Genomic DNA, 19,541 nt, shown 5'->3' with positions numbered 1-19,541 from the left:
TGATGGGGCTTCGTACAATTCAACCAGGATAAAAAAAATCCCACCCCATGGCTTCAACCAAGAAAAAAAGAAAACTCCATCTTTCAAATGAGAGAGAATTTCAATTCACGAGTAAATAATGGTGTCCTCTTTCTATTCTGGTCAATAAGGGAAAATGTTGGAACACGGATTACCCAACAAAAAATTCAAAAGGGTGGCAGAGAATATGAATGTTCATGAATTAATGTACCAATTAAGATATCATGTTTACTTTATACGAATAAATTTCGTGAAATATCTCTGGATGAGATAACTACGAATTCAAATCATCCGTTCACATGGAACCTCTACGTCCTGTTTTATTTAAGCCAGAGGAAGAAGACGATGATAATGGAAGAAGATAAAGCCTTGCCTTGCCCTTATTAATTTAAAGATGACAACAGTGGTTTTTGTGATTAATACTCATTCTTTAACATTTGTCACTTTCACTTATTCTTCGATAAATAATCAATTAAAAACAGTTTACTACATCCTGGTCTCATCCTCTGTCCATCTCCGAGTTGTTCTTCAGACATTCAGAAACAAGTCCGGAAGAAGGAGCATATAGAATGCTGAACCGCAAGTTTACTTGCAAGAAACTAAGCAGAATAGCAGTTTACTTGGAAGAATGTAACTCGGAGAAGAGTAAGGAAGTAGTAATTGAAGTTAAAGCAAGGGCTTGAGCATTGACTGTACTGGGCTCTGATTTCGCATTTACAAGTTTCCTATGGAAAGTTTGAATGTCACTGTTTCTTAATTGGTTAAACGGGAAGGAAAATCGATTACTTACAAGAAAGTAAACAAAAGTCGTAGTTTACTTGCAAGAAAGTAACATCTTTACGAGACAACAGTACAGAGTTGTAAAAACCTTGGAACAACTCGGCGAAATTTGCAGGCATCTTTCTAGAATAAGATGATCAGATCATGAACGTAGCTCATCATGCAGAAAAGACGAATTCAGAGCAATCCCGGGAAAGACAGGTCATATGGACTACGATCATCAAACCAGATGAAAGATGATGAGTCGCAATCTGTTCAAGTAGGTGCTTAAAAGAGGTGACTTTAATCAACGAAGAGCTCATCTCGATCGGTTTCATTACGTATTCGTTTCGTCCCACTCTTATCACAAAACAGATCAAACATTTATCTACCATTTCGCGGCAACAGCTACGTCTCTCTTGTGCTGTACCTTTCCGATCGCAACTAATGGCGACCAAACCATTTCTGTGCAAAGCTTAAACAAGCATCGGCTGGAGGGGTTAAAACTGAAACCAGAATGACATTTCTTCAGAAAAGGCTGCGTCTCAGATTTGCATACTTGTTTTGCTCGGGTGTGTACAGAAACTTGATTAGAGATGGAGGAAGCTAACAGCTGCTGCCGCTCCTCTTTATGTCTTCTGGATTATACTATTTAACGTTTTTCGCTGTCCTTTTGTCTGTAGTCTGCACCATCCTCCTCTTCGAAAATTGCTTTTTCAGGACAAAAAAGCGCCCATTGAAGAACTGAAAATATCTTATGGAGTACCAACATGGAACACTCTCAAAAGTTGCAGTGACTATTCACGGATGGACAGAAAAACAGCAAATTTGGTTCGATCACATGGAGAAAAAGTAGGTTTTACTGTGAGAAATCAATGCCAGCGCGAGCATCCATGTGAAGTGATGCCAACCCACCGCTTTTTTCAATTAATGCCACCCCATTTTTATAAGTAACACTATGCGTTTAATAAGAGGTTTAATGGCCTTATTATCGTTTCGACGTACACAAAGAACAGTAAAACCACACCAGAGCCAGTGAGAGCGCCATTCCGATGGGCCGCCGAAGGCGAGTCTGTATCACGAAGGCTGTAATGTAACTGAAACATCAAAGCTTATTCAGGTCAGAGGAGCTTCCCATACTCCAGCCCAAACCTTGGAGTTCATGGGTGATTTAAATAACTGCAAGCCGACTGGCAGAGACCCATTCTGCACTCTCAATTAAGGAAATAATATCAATAGGGATCAAAATTCAGGTTCGAGAGAACTGATTATATCTAACTTGGGAGAAATCAACAACTGTCTCCAGCCATGGAAGTAAGAAGAAAGAATGAAAAAAGATGTAGAGAAAAAGTCATTGATGTTGGAATTATGGTTTCAAATATATAATTTATAAAATAAAATTACCATGATATTAGAGGCGTGGGGTCCATTTCTAGATGTTGTTATTGAATGTTCAGTATAGGGAATAATGGCCAACACATCCCCCTGTAGAGGTAGATTCATTGGGTGCATTGATTGGACACATCCCTTGGGCATAAAGAGATGTATCTCTCTTGAGGGGATGTATCTCTCCTTAAAGGATGTATCTCTCTTAGGGGATGTATCTCTCTAGAGGATGTATCTCTCTTAGGGGATGTATCTCTCCTTAGAGGTTGTATTTCTCTTAGGGGATGTATCCTTATGAATAGTCATAAGTGTCACACCCTTTGGAAATCTATAAATTCCTCTATGGTGTTACAAGTGAGGCTAAGGCTATTTGCACACCCAGTCTGGCTGAACGGGAGCAAGCTTATCACTTGTAACGAATTATCAAAGGTTATCTTGTGCACTTCAAGTTATATTTATGTTCTTCAAGATGAAAGGTACGCTCTCTTTATTCTTATTATTTTAATTCTATGATATATGTATGGCTCTCATGATAAGAAAAATCACGGAGGATTTAATATTTATTTCTATGATATTTATTTTATTATTATTAGACATCAAGTCTAACAAATACAAGTGAATAATGCCTCTGCCGGTATCATAGAGATAGATTTTAAGTTTCTATATTTTTTCCATAATTGTTTTTTGGATTTTTTGGCGGGCCTGCTGGTGCCTGCTTTGCGAGCTACTGTGTGCGGGCTACTGTGCGCGGGCCTACTGCGCGGGCTACTGTCCGTAGGCCTGCTAGTGCAGGCTTGTGCGGTTCGGGTGGGTAATGACCTAGAATCATGGACCAAACCGGGTTTTTACTAATATAATGAATCAGAATGTGTTTTAAAGGTTTATTATTACCCAGAATTGTATTTTGAATAGGATTTCCATGTTATTTGGCTATTTGAAGTATTTATAATTAGTGTTATTGCATGCCTTGTTATATATTTATGTATTTGTATGTGAAAATTAACTTAATTATATAATTTACAAAATCCCCAAAGGGTAATGCATTTTGTATAAATTAAATTAATTTTATGTGTGTTTATTTTGAGTATAATTTGTTTTATGAGTTATACTAATTTTATTATATGATTAGCAAAATCCCCAAAGGGTAATGCGAATTGTTTAATTAGATTAGTATGTTGTAAATTAATTCATATGAATCCCCAAAGGGTAAGTATGAATTAATTTATTTGTTTGTTTGTTGGTTTGTGATTGTTGGTTGTTTATCATGTGTGGAATGATTTGCCTAGTAACTCTCATGAATCCCCAAAGGGTAAATGGGAGTACTAGATAGCTGAAATGATTATATAATTATGTATGTTCTCCCAAATATTGAAATATTTTTTGGATGACAGGAATATCCAGTAGTGGACATAATTTTGCTGAGTCCCTAAACAAAAATGTACTTGATGGGACTAATTATGTGAACTGGTCACAACAGGTTGACTTAATGCTACGAGGCTATAGGTTTGATAAGATTATCAAAGTGGATACTCCTCCTCAAAGACCTTCCCGAATAAACTACCCTGATAATCTAAAACAGTATAAGAAGGACCTTAGAAAATTCAAGGAATGGGATAATGCTAATGAAATTTCTAGGTCACATATTCTTGGGGCTCTAAGTGAGAATCTCTTGATGACTTATTTTCATGTCCCCACTACAAAAGAGATTCTCGACCAGATTGAGGCTAAATATGGTAAAAAGTCGTCCACTCATATGAATAACTTATGGCAAAAGTTCACTTGTGCCAAATGCGAAAAAAAATGTTGATGTGAGAAAACATGTAAATGACATGCTTGCCATGGCAGATAAGTTACAATATCATGGTAGACCAATGGATGAAGAAACTAAAGTGATCACCATTATTAACTCTTTACCCAAATCTCTCAAATATATTCAAGACTTTTATTCTTTGTCCAAAACAAAGTGGACTATATTTGATTTGGTTAATATGATCGACCACCAGTCCGATAGACTCAATCCAAGTATTGAGTTAGATAAACCTTCATCTAGCGTTAACGTAGTTTTGAAGCCGAAGAAGAAGAATTTTAAGGGATAGGACTTTCGATTTCAAAACTTCAAGGACAAAAAGGTCAATCAACAAAGGGTTGAAGTACATGCAAATCAACGTGTTTGCTTCTTCTGTAATAAGCCAGGACATATAAAGAAGTATTGTAGGGCTTTGAAAACCATGCAAGAAGGGCAACAGGAGAACAGCAGGCTTCAAGGAGCTAAGAAGGATTGAGGACAAAACAAGTTTTATTTACATGGGAAATGATGAAAAGGCCATTGTGGAAGGCATGGGAACTTACCGACTAAAGCTTGTTGATAATAAGTTTTTTTATTTAGAAGGTTGTCTTTATGCTCCTTCTATGAGAAGAAGTCTATTATCTGTATCTTGTCTTGAGAAACTTGGATTTACATTTTACTTTGGAAGTGGAAAGTTTCTTATGTTACAAGATGATAAAGTTATTTTGAGAGGTTTTCGAAATTCTAGTCTATATCAATTGGAACTTAGTGGAAATATGGTGTTCAATGTTTCTACTTCTTCGGATATTAAAGAAAATGAATTGTATTTGTGGCATTTACAACTAGGGCATATAAACAAGGATAAAATTACAAGACTTGTGACACAAGGATTATTGAAAAATCTTTCACATAATGATTTTCCTATTTGTGAGTGTTGTATATATGGGAAAATAATAAAAACACCTTATGAGGAATGGTCAGGTAAAACTCATAGTCTTAACCATTTTAAAGTATGGGGATGTGTTGCTCATGTTTTAAAACTTGATCCTAAGGACAAATTGAAGGCTAAGACTCGAAGATGTTTATTCGTTGGGTACTCTAAACGTTCGAAAGGATATAGGTTATATGATCCCAAGGAGAAGGTGATTATTGAAAGTAGACATGTAAAATTCATTGAGGATAGATTTGATTGTGATGAAGATTTAGGTATGAAGTCTCACTTGGAAGAATGTGTTGAAATATCTTCTTCTGAATCTCCTTCTAATATAGAGAATTCTACCCAAATAGATATTCGAAGAAGGACTAGAAAAACAAAACCTAGTCAACTCTTATCATCTTCAGATTTTTATACCTATGCTGGAGAAACTTATGAAAGAACAAGGTTGAATGAAGATGTTACTGATCCTGACACTTACGAGGAAGCACTCCTTGATGTGGATTCTGACAAGTGGAAGTCGGCAATGGAAGAAGAGATGGACTCTATGTATAAAAATGAAGTTTGGAAACTTGTTAATCCTCCTACATCGGTTAAGCTCATTAAGTGCAAGTGGATTTTTACAAGGAAGAGAAATGTTGAAGGTAAAGTTGAAAGATTCAAAGCTCATCTTGTTGCCAAGGGTTTTACTCAACAATACGGGATTGATTATGATGAAACATTCTCTCCTGTTGTACGAATACAGTCTATTCGAGCTCTCCTGGCATTGGTTGCATTTATGACTATGACTTGTTCCAAATGGATATTAAAACCGCTTTTCTAAATGAAAATTTGGATGAGAAGATTTATATGGAAGTGGATGTTTACAAGGAAGAGAAATGTTGAAGGTAAAGTTGAAAGATTCAAAGCTCATCTTGTTGCCAAGGGTTTTACTCAACAATACGGGATTTATTATGATGAAACATTCTCTCCTGTTGCACAAATACAGTCTATTCGAGCTCTCCTGGCATTGGTTGCATATTATGACTATGAGTTGTTCCAAATGGATGTTAAAACCGCTTTTCTAAATGGAAATTTGGATGAGAAGATTTATATGGAACAACCATGTGGATTTGTTAGACCTGGAACTGAAGCAAAAGTGTGTAAGTTGAACAAGTCTATTTACAGTTTGAAACAAGCCTTAAGATTATGGAATATCAAGTTCAATGAAGCAATTACACCGTATGGTTTTACTCAGAATCCAGAAGATCACTGTGTTTATATAAAAACAGTGGGAGATCGCATTGTTTTTCCTACTTTATGCATAGATGATATTTTATTAGCCAGGAATGATATTCAGTTACTCCAAGGTATAAAGACATGGTTGTTTCAAACGTTTGATATGAAAGACCTTGGGGAAGCTTCTTATATTCTTGGCATTAAAATTCTACGGGATAGATCTTTGCGAAAATTGAGTTTGTCTCAAGAGAAATATATCGACACTCTTCTGGATCGGTTTCACATGTCTAACTCTATACAAGGTAAAGTACCTTATGATAGCACTAAAAAGATGAGTCAGGTGGATTGTCCTTCTCACCTCAAAGATAAGTTGAACAAATCTAAGTATCGATATGCTTCTGTTGTGGGAGTTTTATGTATGCTCTTATATGTACAAGACCTGATCTTGCTTATGTTGTTGGGATTCTTAGCCGGTTTCAAGCTAATCCAGGTTTCACTCACTGGGAAGGGGTAAAATGGGTAATGCGCTATCTAAAAAGAACAAAGTCAGATGTTTTGACTTATCAAGCGGACAAGTTGGAATTGGTTGGTTATTCCGACTCAGATTATCAAGGATGTGTTGATACCCGAAAACCTACTTCTGGTTTTATCTTTATGTTTGGAGGAGGTGACATTTCTTGGAAAAGCAAGAAGCAAGACTGTGTCACGCAATCAACCATGGAGGCAGAATATGTGGCTATGAACTTAGCTACAAGGGAGGTTGTCTATCTTCGCAAATTCTTGCAAAGTTTACTAGTGGTAGACTATGTGGAGCGACCTATTCCTCTCTTTTGTGATAATGAATCTGCTATTGCTATCACGAAAGATCCGAAGTGTCACTCCAAGGCTAAACATATCGAAGGAAAATACCACTACATACAAGACATGCTGAGGAAGGAGGAAGTTATTATTTATAAGTATCTTCTCCGAATAACTTAGCTGATCCACTAACCAAGTGTCTTCCCGTGACCAGTTTCACTTTCTATGTGGGGAACATGGGTTTGATTTGTTTATAATTGATGAGACCAAGTGGGGGGACATTGTTTTTGTATGCATTGTGGTCTCAATAATTTGTAATACTATGTATGTCATGACATTGTAATTTATATTCCATGGAATGATTTTGAAAGAATGCATATGCTTTTGTGTGATAATATGAGTACTCAGTGTATGCCTTGAGATTCAGCCTCCCTATTAGGTATGCACTTGTACGTGTATATGTGAGGGTCTCAATAGGGAACGACGGTTGAGTCTCTAAATTGTCCAGGCCATTGGGACTGCATAGGCACAACTTCCTTTACGGCTAATACTCATGCTGGTATAGAGCTTTACCCTGAGCTCCTTAGGTACTGAGTATGCTATGGACAGTGAGATGCCTTGATATCCAGCTTTTCTATTAAGTATATACTTGTATGTATATATGGAAGGGTCTCAATAGGAAGGTAGGGTTGGATGTCTAAATTATTCAGGCCTATGGTATTGATTAGGCACAGTTACCTTAGTGGCTAATACTCGAACTGGTACAGAGCTTTACCCTAAGTTCAGGTCCGAGTATGCTATGAATGGAGACCGCTGAACTGGCAAATTTGACAAGTATGGATTTGGTTTATTCCCCAGCCTTGGATATCTAAGATCTATATTGTGTAGGTCCGGGTTAACTACACATGTATATTAAAGTGTTTAAGGTAATGCCTATGGTTATGGTATAGTTTTATGTGTCAAAATTGATTTTTCATGTTTTTTCGAAAATCGGAATTTGAAATGGATTTGAAACCAAGTGGGAGTTTGTTAGAATTATGGTTTCAAATATATAATTTATAAAATAAAATTACCATGATATTAGAGGCGTGGGGCCCACTTCTAGATGTTGTCAGGGAATAATGGCCAGCACATCCCCCTGTAGAGGTAGATTCATTGGGTGCATTGACTGGACACATCCCTTGGGCATAAGGAGATGTATCTCTCTTGAGGGGATGTATCTCTCCTTAGAGGATGTATCTCTCTTGAGGGGATGTATCTCTCCTTAGAGGATGTATCTCTCTTAGGGGACATAAGTGCCACACCCTTTGGAAATCTATAAATTCCTCCATGGTCTTACAAGTGAAGCTAAGGCTATTTACACACCCAATCTGGCTGAACGGGAGCAAGCTTATCACTTATAAACGAATTATCAAAGGTTATCTTGTGCACTTCAAGTTCTATTTATGTTCTTCAAGATGAAATGTACGCTCTCTTTATTCTTATTATTTTAATTCTATGATATATGTATGGCTCTCATGATAAGAAAAATTATGGAGGATTTAATATTTATTTCTATGATATTTATTTTATTATTATTAGACATCAAGTCTAACAATTGATTCATTGATTTCTAAAGTTGAAGGTAATGAACTTCAGGATTCCATGGATTTAGCTAAGGGATTCAACATAGATTATACGAATAAGATTCCTTTGGTCTATTCACCTGCCTCGATGCATGGGTCAGAGAACATTCATACAATTTCATGGACAGTCATCATTGATGTAGATTGACAAACTGGTATCAGAAGAGAGAATTAGATCATTGTCTTGCTACAGAGCAGAGTAGAGTAAAGTGAGCAATTCAATTCCCTTTTCATTTTAGACTCTCCCCGTCTGTTGAGGACAATTTTCCTTAATTTAGTCAGTCAGAGATGACTATGATATGGGAGATAGGACGCTTGCAATCCTGCGTATCCTTCCAAGGCTCTTACACAATTTGGTCCCTCTCAGTTCTTCCTTAAATGACAGCCATAGCAGGACTTGTTTATTGCTCGGTATCTACTGGCTGGAGTTGCAACTGTAATGTGGATGAATATGATATCCGCAACCAGGACTGTCGTCGTCTTATCATGTGAAGAAACAAGAGGCAGCGTCGGATTCATTTTGCAACTCGATCCTATTTCTGTCTGCGCTGTATATATTCATGTAACGGGAGGCATATTTCTGAATCCGTGAGAAATAAATGAATAGTTCATTGTTTGTTATCGATTGAGACAAATGGCATGTTTAAATAGCTGTAAGCCAGAATTGGCCGACTGGATTGCAGTTCATCTATACTGCTATTACTCTCTCCACTCGAGCTGCTCTTACTGTAGGAATCGGCCCAACGGTCTTTGTTGTTTACGGGCAGGCTATATCTGCTCTTGTAATGGCGCCTAGTGCTACGTCTCTCTTTTCTCCCTCACACACACACTACTACAAATAACTACTCATCTCTCTGAGGTTTGAATGGAAATTAATGGAGTGCTCATACGCCCCCGTGTTTCATTGCTACTGTAGAAAAGAAGGTGCAGTAGGAAAGGAAGTGAGGAGGTTTTCCCTTCTTGGGTACGTTTCAGTATATTTGATTTTCTACTGTCTAATGTGGTAAAGTGGGAAATTGGGAAAGTGAATCACTTTTTCATGTAAGTGTGTTCAATGGAAAGTACTTTCTTGTGTTAGTGCCCAAAATAAAAAAAAAATGTAGTGGAAATTACTTTTTATAATATACCTAAACAAACATGGCTACTTTTATAATTTCTAATTTAATATAATATTAAAATATATTAACATAATAAATAATTAAGTAGGTTATGTTATTAATAAATTAAGATAGATTGTAGTTTGGTCTAAATTAATTCAATAATTACGAGTTAAAATTAAATTCTTAATTTAATTAATTATAAAATGTAGAATTCTCAAACAAAAATATTCTTTTATAATGTCTAGATACTTATCAAATTCTTACTTTAACAATATCTTAATTATCACTCTTAAATTAGTAATTTAATATAGTATTAACAGTAATGAATATAATAAATAAATAAATATGATATTTTATTAATAACATGAGATAGATTTTAGTATAATATAAATTAATTATAAAATTACAAAGTAAAATAAAATTATTAGTTTAATTAATTATAAAAATAAATCATAAAATACTTAAACAAAGATGGTTATTTTTATAATTTATAAATAAATATCTATATTAGCTTAATTCTGATTTTTAAAATGTCTATGTTAATAATGCTTAATAAAGAATTAAAAGGGAGAAGAGGGTTTGGTCGGCGAGAGGGGGAAGAAAGAGTGGAGTTGAAATAACGACACAAGAGAGAGCGAGAGAGCGAGAGATGAGGGTTGGGAAGTAGAGAAGGTTGAGAGAGAAGATGATGAGGAGAACTTCAAGAGAGAGGAGGATGCAAAGAGTGTTAAAGCGGGGTCCACAATGAACTTGAACGAAGTTAAGGTTTTAATTCATCTTACATGAATTGATTCAACTTCAACTCATCCTTGGGTGTTAGTATACACGAGTTCAAGTGCACTGAAAAACAAATTCCAGTGTTAGTGCCCCAAAATAAAAAATATAATATAAATAAGAGAATGAGTAATATTCTATAATATACTTAAATAGAATATATACCTGAACAAATAGTTAACCAAAATAAACATGGTTACTACACTTATAAGTGATTTAATGTGTATCATTTAAATATATTAATAAACTAATTAATGAAAGACTATATTATATTACTGATGGATTATAGTTTATTATAAATTAATATAATAATTATGTGTGTCTAAAATAAATTATAAAAAAATTAAAAAGTAAAAAATAACATAAGGGAATATAATAAATAAATAAATTATTTTTTAATAATATAAGATATATTTTAACATTAAAAACCACTAATTTAATACAATGATAAAAAATAATGTCATAAATATATATATATATATTAATTTATCAATAACATAGTATATATTTTTACATATTATTAATTAATAATATATTGCCACAAAAATTAAAACCATTGGTTTAATTAATTATAGAAATGGGATAATTAAACCAAAAAAATTTATCAAATGTTTACTTCAAAAATATTTTAATTACAACTATTAAATCACTAATTTCATATAATAGTTACAAAATAAATATACTGAAAAAATAAAAAATAATTATTTTATAAATAACAAAATATGGATAATGAAGTTATGACGCGGATTAATTTTTCCTAACTTAGGAAAAATTAAACTAGTATCGTCTTCCTCACAACACCAATAATAGGGGGAGACAACGGCAGGCCAACAGGCAACGACGACAGAGGCAGCGCTTTGATAGTACACCGAGAGGGAGAAGCGAGGGAAGTCAAGAGACTCTTCAACGGAGCGGTGGCACAACTATGTGATAGAGGCTCGGCCTCTCGTGCTTTGTGATAGCAGCTCTGCAATGGAGGCCAAGAGGGAGAAGATAGAGGGAAAAAAATTCGACGGAGGAAAGCCGAGAAGGGAGCGAAGATGAGAGGAAGAAGAGGGGGCGAAAAAATTCGTCGAGAGAGGAAGGCCGAGGGAGAGGGAGAACTGAGGGAAATGAGGGAAATTTTTTCCTTCGAGGGGAGGGAGAAACGCGTCCAATGTGAGATTCATGTAGATGATTCTCAAAATAGGTATGAATCCTAATTCTCCCTTTTTTGCCTGAATACATTACCTGACATTCAAATGAAGATGATATCATTTTGAACTAACGGCCTAATCGAATGAACTGAGTAATGTAGGAATAATTCATGTTTGATTCATTTTGGACTCCCCCCCCCCTAAGTGTGCGAGTGAAAGAGAATGAACTAGCTTTAGGGTCAAAATTCACTTGTACTCATTTAATTTTACATCAGAACAAGTGAAAGTAAATGAATTAATTTCATTTACTTTCACTTTCCATATCCTACCCGCAATAAAGCTTTTGGGTAAATGAGAGTGAAATTGCTTTTAGTTGTTGGTGATATCTCCTGCCTTGTGGGCTTTTTACGGTGTGCAACCAAAACCTGTACTTGGGAGGCATTTACTGGGCTTCTTCCTCCATTGGAAGTGCCATTTCCATCGTAATCCTAGCCCTTAAACTTTTTCTCCTGACAGCTATATTACGGTGGCGACATAAAAACCCGGATTGAGCTATATTTCAAACATGACTAATTCTTCGAGTACAAATTTAAATTGTTTTTTCATAACGCTCATACTAGAAAAAGTGGAATTCGGAAGCTTAAGAAACCTGGCTAGGCTAATTAAGGTGCTGGGAACCTTCAGGAACTGTTTCAATGGCTTTATTAGAGGTCCAAATCTCTTAAACATAGGTCCTTCGTTATCAGCTTCCACAAACCCCACAGTAAGTAAGAATTGGGTACTGGGCTGTATTTTTCTCTTCACTCTTCGTGGTCATTTTGGCTGATTTTGTAGGTATTTGAGCACGTAAAAAACCTTCATAAAACTTTTACTTCAGATCTCTCATGTCTTCTTCGTATGAATATTGGTAGCAGGTTCCTATGTCAGCGAGCTTATCTTCTTTATTTGGATGTCCTGTTTTTGCTACTCAGCAGCACTAGCATTATTCTTTCTTTCACTCCATTTTGATGGGTGCTGTTGCAGGGTGAGTTTTCCCTAACTCACCTTCAAAGAATAAAATACTCACATTTCAAACCTCCGTTGGAATCCTTCGTTTTGCGTATTCATCCTTGTGGACCTGCACCGGTTGTCAGTCTCTTTTGTCTTTCCCGGTAAAACGCTGGGTAGGCTTTTCGCTCTTCCCGTTTGACTCCAAATAATTGCTTCTTGTCTTTCAAATTACCGAAGACTTCGTGAAGGAGCTCAAGGCCGTTGCTCTGCATACTCGATAAAAGTCCGAGAGATTCGGGTGGGTGCGATCCCTCTCCAAATTCCAACAAATCCTCCTTTCTTCTGCTTTTTTCCAACGGTTTTATAGCGGAGAGCGCGCTCCACAGTTCAACTGGTTCAGGCTCATCCAAATTTCAAAACCAGTGGCTACTTTTTCAATTTACGAAGAGACAAACAAGTACGGGCTTTGAATCGACAACCCACCAAGAAAGCCATCAATCGTCTTTAAGAATTCTTTCCCATTAACACCCTTTTTCATTTTATAAGCAAGCTTCATCATTTCATCCGGTCACTCAGTTCAACTGCTCATTATTCATCTTTGTCACAAAAGCTTCAGCCCTTTTTGTCCCCCCCAAAAGATTCCCCCGTCCTTAGAACATAGAAGCAAATAACAACTCCTACAGCTTAATTTCCACTCACAACGCCCTTTTAATTGCAATTGTTCGATACAGAACCACTTCCACAGATGGGGATGTAAAGGGGGTAATCCATCTATATAACGTAAAAGAGCAGAATATTAACAGACGCTAAAATCAAACAAGCTACGAAAAATCCTCGGTAGAGTACATATCAAGGACTATGAACAAGACCGATAAACTCCAATAAACAGACAGCAAAGAAAAACCCAAAAGTGAGCATCGTCTCCACGTCCAGGTGAAGCAGACCAAAGCATATAAAAAATCAACCCAAGTCTAAGGGTTTCCCTTCCATCTGGGGAAGGCATTGTCTTCTCTGTTGTTCCTGAAAGCGCAGCACCCAACAGAGTACACAATTATGAGGAAGATGAGGAAGATGATGTTGACGACCGCCACCTTCTTCCAGTCCCGCTTCAGGTTCGCCAGAACCCCTGCTTTGCATGATTGGCAGTCGTAGCACAACTTGTTGGGGATGCTCTCCCAGGCAATACAGTCCGGATCCGGTGATGTGGTGGCTGCCTTTGTCCATACAGTCGCATTCACATAGGCGTACCCGCAGCTGGTGGGTGGCTTGCAGCAACCCGACTGCAACACACAAAAGAGATTAACCAAATTCATTAGATTCATTAAATTTTACACATTTTATTTTCTTTTCTGGAAATTTTGGAATGAAGAAGGAAGAACGATCCAAACACGCAAGTTGGGTGAAAAACAAGAACACGGATATGATTTTCGATTCCTTTACGGCTTTCTGAAGAAAAAAAGGTTGTTGAATCCAAGAGCAGCCCAGAATGAATAGAATCTCTTCATACTGAAGAAAACTAGATAAAAGATCCCAGAGTAGCAAGAAATCAGAAAACCCTAATTAAAAAAGTGGAACCAAACGCATCTCTCCGGAAAGACACAATTTTTAAACTTCACAGGAAATTGGGAGTCAACCAAAACTTGAGGACTGAATCTTCGGATCAGACTACGGTAGATGACCTTTAAAATTAGAGAACTGAATAATTCAAGAGATAAGTCCGAATATCCTATGAACAGTGAAAGCAGAATTCGAGTATAATTAGAGGGGAAACAGATACGAATTATTCCGGCGAGTATAAAAAAAATAATCACGCTTCTTCGAAATCGATGGAGAACATCGGAAACCGCCAATGAAACCAAAGCCCCAATTTCAACACAGAGTAGATCAATTGAAAGACACTCGCAACTAGAAGAAATAGATTCGGAAGAAAAATCCAAGAGGAATTCCAGTGGAAGAAAGGCCCAATGAATGATTAAGGAGAAGAGGAAATAAACGCACCCACCCACCACTGAAAACACTTTAAGACACTTCAAAATACGGATGGATAAAATATCTCGAGGGCAAAGAACCAAGAAAAATCCCCCAGATGGGCAATTAGTTTACACAAGTACCATGTTAAGACGAAACACAAACCGGCAAATTCTCAAAGAATCAGAAATTACCTGAATCGGCGACAAGTTCTTGCTGAAAAACACCGCCTGGGGCAGATTATCATCCTCCAGACTCTTACAGACTTTGCTATCCTGCAAGCAACTCCGGATCCTCCTCCAGTCCTTGTTGTTGTTTACTCTATTTTGCAGCCAGTTGGAGTAATCCCCAAGGCGATATTCTTTATAGCCTCTCCCAGAAACCGCTTCCCCAGCGCCTTTATTCGTGACAACAAAGGCGAAGATGGTGAAGCAGAAGAGGAGCACAATGAGAAGGAACATAACCAGAAGATAGAACCATAGAAGCCAGGAGACGCGACAACATGCACCAATGAGGCCGGCGAGCGATACGACGAGAAGGAAAACCCCGAGGGCGATGATGGGCTTCTCCAAAAATTTCTCACAGTCGGTGCTGGCACGGGTGCTGAGCCATATCCCGCCGCCAAGAATAGGGATGGAGAGCACAAACGTCACAAAATTGAGTATTCCGACCAGATTGTTGCTCACCCGAAACATGTTTTCCTCTTGAATCAGAAGCGACCCTCGATCTGAATTGAGGACAGAAATTCGGTGATAACAGAAGAAGTTATCTTTCTCTTAGTCTTCGAAACGAGGAGTGGGTGAGAAACGAGCAGAAGAAGTGAGGAGAGAGGCGAAGGGGAAGATATTTTTATAGATAGATGAGGCAAGTTTCAAAAACTCGTCCCAGTTGCGGCGAAGGTTCAGATATTTTTCCGTTTCAGGAATTACCAATAAAACCAAAATAAGGAGCAATAATTCACTCTCGTGCGAGAAAGAAGGCGGGCAGAGGCAGAAGAGGAAATATGGAAAAATAGACACCAGCGTCATCGTGACCATTTTGACCCAATCTTAAATTTACAAGAATGTCACCGGGTCGGTTCAACTTCGTATGAGTGGGCCAGGGAGAATGGGTCATATTTCAAGTCAACTAAGACGCGGAATCATCGGTCAGGTCTATAGAGAAGAGACGCTTTTAATGGGTGGAGTTGTTGGGTCGAACCGGTGGGGATACTTTGGTCGGATCACAATTTATCGTACGGTTAAGTAGAGGGTTGCCATCTCTGCTGCATTCACACTTATTAGGTTTCCCAGACGACAAAAAGTCAAAACGAGAGCGGTGACGCGGTTGCGTGTCCGGAACTCCGATTAAGTCCTGTTCCAAAGTCAAGTTTAGTGCCATCGTGGCATAAAACCGGTGGGCCCACTGCAGCGCATCAGCTTAATCTCGATTCTATATTTTCCATTATAAATTCAATTAAAACGCTCATTAATTAATTAAACATATTTACTTAAAATAGTAATATAAACGTGGGTTGAATAGCGTGTAATGAGAACGTGACATTTTCCCGGACCTGTCTTTATCATATTTATAGTTTTACGAGTCAAACGACTCGTTTCTAGCGTGTAGACTACAGACGAGGAAACAGGGAATCTTCTCCACCTCCACGAAAAGACGGTTTTTATTTTATTAATGATTAAATACACGTCACTTCTTGTGAAAAAGGAAAATAATAATTTTAAAATTGTTATAAATAAATATTGAAATTTTAAATAACAATTTCCCATCAAAGAGAGTTGTCTAACAATTCAGGTCGAGGCAAAGAAGCCAATTTGTCCAAAATCAGAGAGGACCAGAGAAAGCGCCATTTTCTCTCTGCTCATTCCATTTGTCAATCTGTGCAGGCATAAAGAAAAAAAGAGCAAAGGAAATCAAATTCAAGCAGAACGGCTAATCTTGCCACACCCAAAAGCAAAAACAATACCAAACAAACCTGTTCTTGTCTGTTATTTAGCACAAACCTTTAGAAATACCAAAGAATCCTGAACTCAGATAGATAATATTTACCACAAACCTTTAGAAAAACCTAGAATTCAAGGAGATAAAGAAATGGCATTCTTCAAAGACAGTACTGGATTCAGGTTAAATTAGAGACTATCTAAGCCAAGGATCAGTGAAGTCCAACTAGAGGAATGCTTTGAACTCTGGGAGGAACCCAGTTCAAATTTCAACAGCTTCAATGAATTCAAGAAACAATGTAAAACCTCCTATAATGAACCTTCATGGCACCAGTTATCTTTTCATTATAAAGAAATTTTGTTCTGAAAAGTTAGATGCCCAAATGGGACTTCCTAAGAAACATCATGTTGTAAAGGTCAGGAAACCTTACATTAAACAACAGAAAATATGGTGCATTCTATAACCAGCCAACACTTTCTAGTGGGTTTTGTTGTCGGCTGCCGGCACCCCTGCAGATGATTAATGACTTCCCCACTAATATCAATGTTACATCCCCTGATCTGATATATTCTGCCATGTAAGTACTTATTAGTACTCTTAGGTCAACAAGGAATATTTACCTTCAAAGGTTTCCAGAGATGAGCCATATGTCAAGAACCTGCATCCTAGCTGGTAACCCGATTATAGTAATCCTAGCTAAGGAAATCTACAAAAAAATGTAGAAATTTCACAATCAATGGCGTGGTAAATAATATGCCAAACAGCTTCCTTTCTTTCTCCACAGAATGTTCTTCATATGATGTTCTTTGCACACATGACTTTGCCTTAATAAGCCACTGAAACGACACTTCTAACTCTAGGTGAAACAAGAGGATTTCATTCTCCTCAACTAGATTTTCTCCACATTCTAAATACCAGTTTTATATGACAACTAGAAGGTAATATGACATTTAGAACAATTCCAACTGAAAGAATATCCTAGATAATTTAACATTCACTTTAGAGGAAACAAATAGCCAAAAAAAGTCTAGGGTCAGGTTTATACTATTATTTGACTAAGATTATTCACTAAATCCATCAAAATAAATTACTCAAAAATATGCAGTCTTTTTTATGTTTGCTAAGACAAAACTCTTAATTGTCACACTAAGGTTGTTTATAGTTAAGTATGATTATCAATCTTTGATCAATCAAATTAATGGAACCTAATTTTTTTTTTCAAATGACAGGAAGTTGATTATAAATACCAGATAATTCACTCAGAGTCTTCCACCAAGATTTTTATTCTAGGAAAATGATAAAAAGACTGGGTTAAATCAGAAAGAGCTTTCTCCTGTCAAACAGTAACCTTAATAGATATTCTGCAAAAATGTGTAGTTACTAACCCATTCTCCTGGGCAAAGGGAGTGGTAGTATTTAGCAAACTTTTTACATTCGCTTGTATCTTCGCCTTTGTCGCTACACACCTGTAATTGCAAAGTACAAAATATAATACAGTAACCAGAAGACAAAATAAGAAACAGCATCGATTCGCTGAAAGCTAATATAGCATTAAACAAAACTAAGGGAACAGCATCGATTCACTGAAAAGCTAATACAGTGTACCTGTGGTACTCAATATACTGAGTAAAACAGTGTCTAGTTTGATTTGTGGTGGGGAACCAGAAATCAGCAGGTGCAGTTTTGATTTCAATCTGATAAAGAAACCCATTATAGATGTGGTGTGATTCAAAAATAATTTCTTCAAGCCCAGTCAAAGGGAGAAAGGAAAGACAAGCTTGAATAAAATTCACCTTTTGAGAAAACATTATTTGTCAAGCATGCTTTAGTTGATGAGATCCCTAGCATGACTATTACTGGAATTAGGAGTTGTACTTAGCACTAGAGGACTGAAATCATTATGTCCCCTGATTGTATCCTCCACCTCCTTAACTTTTAGCTCTATAGGAGCAGTCTGGCACCTATCAGTTGTAGTGGTGTTGACCACAAAGCAAACATTTTATAGTACTTTCAAAAGCTTCAATGGAGGTTAATGTTCCTAAAAAATTTAAGGTGTAAAATTAGTTAGTTCAGTGGATTGGGTGTTGACTCAATCGAATATAGGGGGGTCTCTAATTTGAGGTCTTGGGTCCAAGTCTCAGTAGGCTAAAAAAGGTTTTTTTGTGTATGTAACAAGAAAAAAATTAGTTAAGTCAACGATTACTCAATACTTGTTAAAGGGACTCTAGCAAAACTCTTGCGTTGATGAGAGTTGTAATCTCCCCCTACAGGCCTCTTCAGACTAATTGGACGTCATGATATTTGATTGACTCAAATCACTTGCTGTTCTAATTCACTAAACTGACAACCCAGTCAAGGGGACAGCAAGTTATCATTTCCTGTTCTTCCTTCTGAGTTGCTTTTCATAATTCCCCGTCTTTTAGATGTCCTTCGGGATTTTACTTTACTCCAAATATAATATTTCCTTAAAAATAAAAATAAAATGTTGGAGGAAGACATATTATAAATTTAAAAACATATTTTGCAGTGAAACATCAAGATGTTATGAAGGAGCACTAACTTCAGTGCACGCTTTGCCAATACACACCAATTGATGTTCAAAAAGACGAAATTAACAGAAAGCTTTGCAATAATGCTGTTCAGTGGGACTTCACCACACCAATACTTATGGAGAGGTAATGACATATATGGGAACAAGTGCTCCAAATCAACGCAGTTGAAATGGACAAGTTTATCTTTGGCATCACAGTGGCCTCCAGCCCCACAGATGCAAGTCATTTCAGTTCAAAATCTCTTCCATTTTCCAACTTCTGGGTTTCTGTTATACTGGCCTTCCCTGAAGGATGTTGGCAGATATTACAAGGAAAAACAAGACTTAACAATATACTCTCAATGGAGGCCCTTGCACGAACCAACCTCAATTTCAAAGATATTAAAAAACTGTAACTGAAACAATTATAACCCTTCAGTGAGATTAAATCTCACGAATGCCCAATAGATTCGTCTTTAAGCATAAGAACCACCATAAAATCTTGGTACAAAATTAACATCATACATAAACAGAAAGTGCAAAGCTCCAGAAAGAATTAGAGCCGCAAAACTGTAAGGAGC

General features: G+C 36.9%; 2 protein-coding genes across 4 annotated transcripts in view; both read right to left on the bottom strand.

The window, feature by feature from the left end:
• Positions 1-13,276: 13,276 nt before the first annotated feature.
• LOC137950062 (tetraspanin-8-like) lies at positions 13,277-15,335 on the bottom strand. The gene is made up of 2 exons (XM_068796417.1): positions 14,687-15,335; positions 13,277-13,804 (listed from the first exon to the last, which is right to left on the bottom strand). The coding sequence occupies exons 1-2, from the start codon at positions 15,185-15,187 to the stop codon at positions 13,496-13,498; spliced, it is 810 nt and encodes a 269-aa protein (XP_068652518.1). The 5' UTR covers positions 15,188-15,335; the 3' UTR covers positions 13,277-13,495.
• Positions 15,336-16,172: 837 nt separating this feature from the next.
• Positions 16,173-19,541, bottom strand: part of LOC137950779 (cytochrome c oxidase subunit 12, mitochondrial-like) — a 4,050-nt gene continuing 681 nt past the window's right edge. The window contains exons 2-4 of one of the 3 annotated variants that reach the window (XR_011112000.1): positions 17,816-17,896; positions 17,051-17,136; positions 16,173-16,367 (exon numbers count right to left, since the gene is read on the bottom strand). Coding sequence is in view for 1 of the 3 variants with exons in the window: in XM_068797398.1 (XP_068653499.1) it covers positions 16,280-16,367; positions 17,816-17,896; positions 18,036-18,124 (258 nt within the window). In the remaining 2 variants the exon portion in view is untranslated. Of the gene's footprint in view, positions 16,368-17,050; positions 17,137-17,815; positions 17,897-18,035; positions 18,125-19,541 lie in introns of all 3 variants that reach the window. The other 2 variants (XM_068797398.1, XR_011111999.1) reach the window with 2 other exon arrangements.

The sequence above is a fragment of the Aristolochia californica genome, unplaced genomic scaffold (genome assembly GCF_029961685.1).
Source record: "Aristolochia californica isolate CCGP_79_NKW_82.1479 unplaced genomic scaffold, dmAriCali1.0.hap1 SCAF_14, whole genome shotgun sequence".
NCBI classification, from domain to species: Eukaryota; Viridiplantae; Streptophyta; class Magnoliopsida; order Piperales; family Aristolochiaceae; genus Aristolochia; species Aristolochia californica.
The sequence above is the reverse complement of the archived record's forward strand: the minus strand, read 5'-3'. Positions and strand labels throughout refer to the sequence as shown.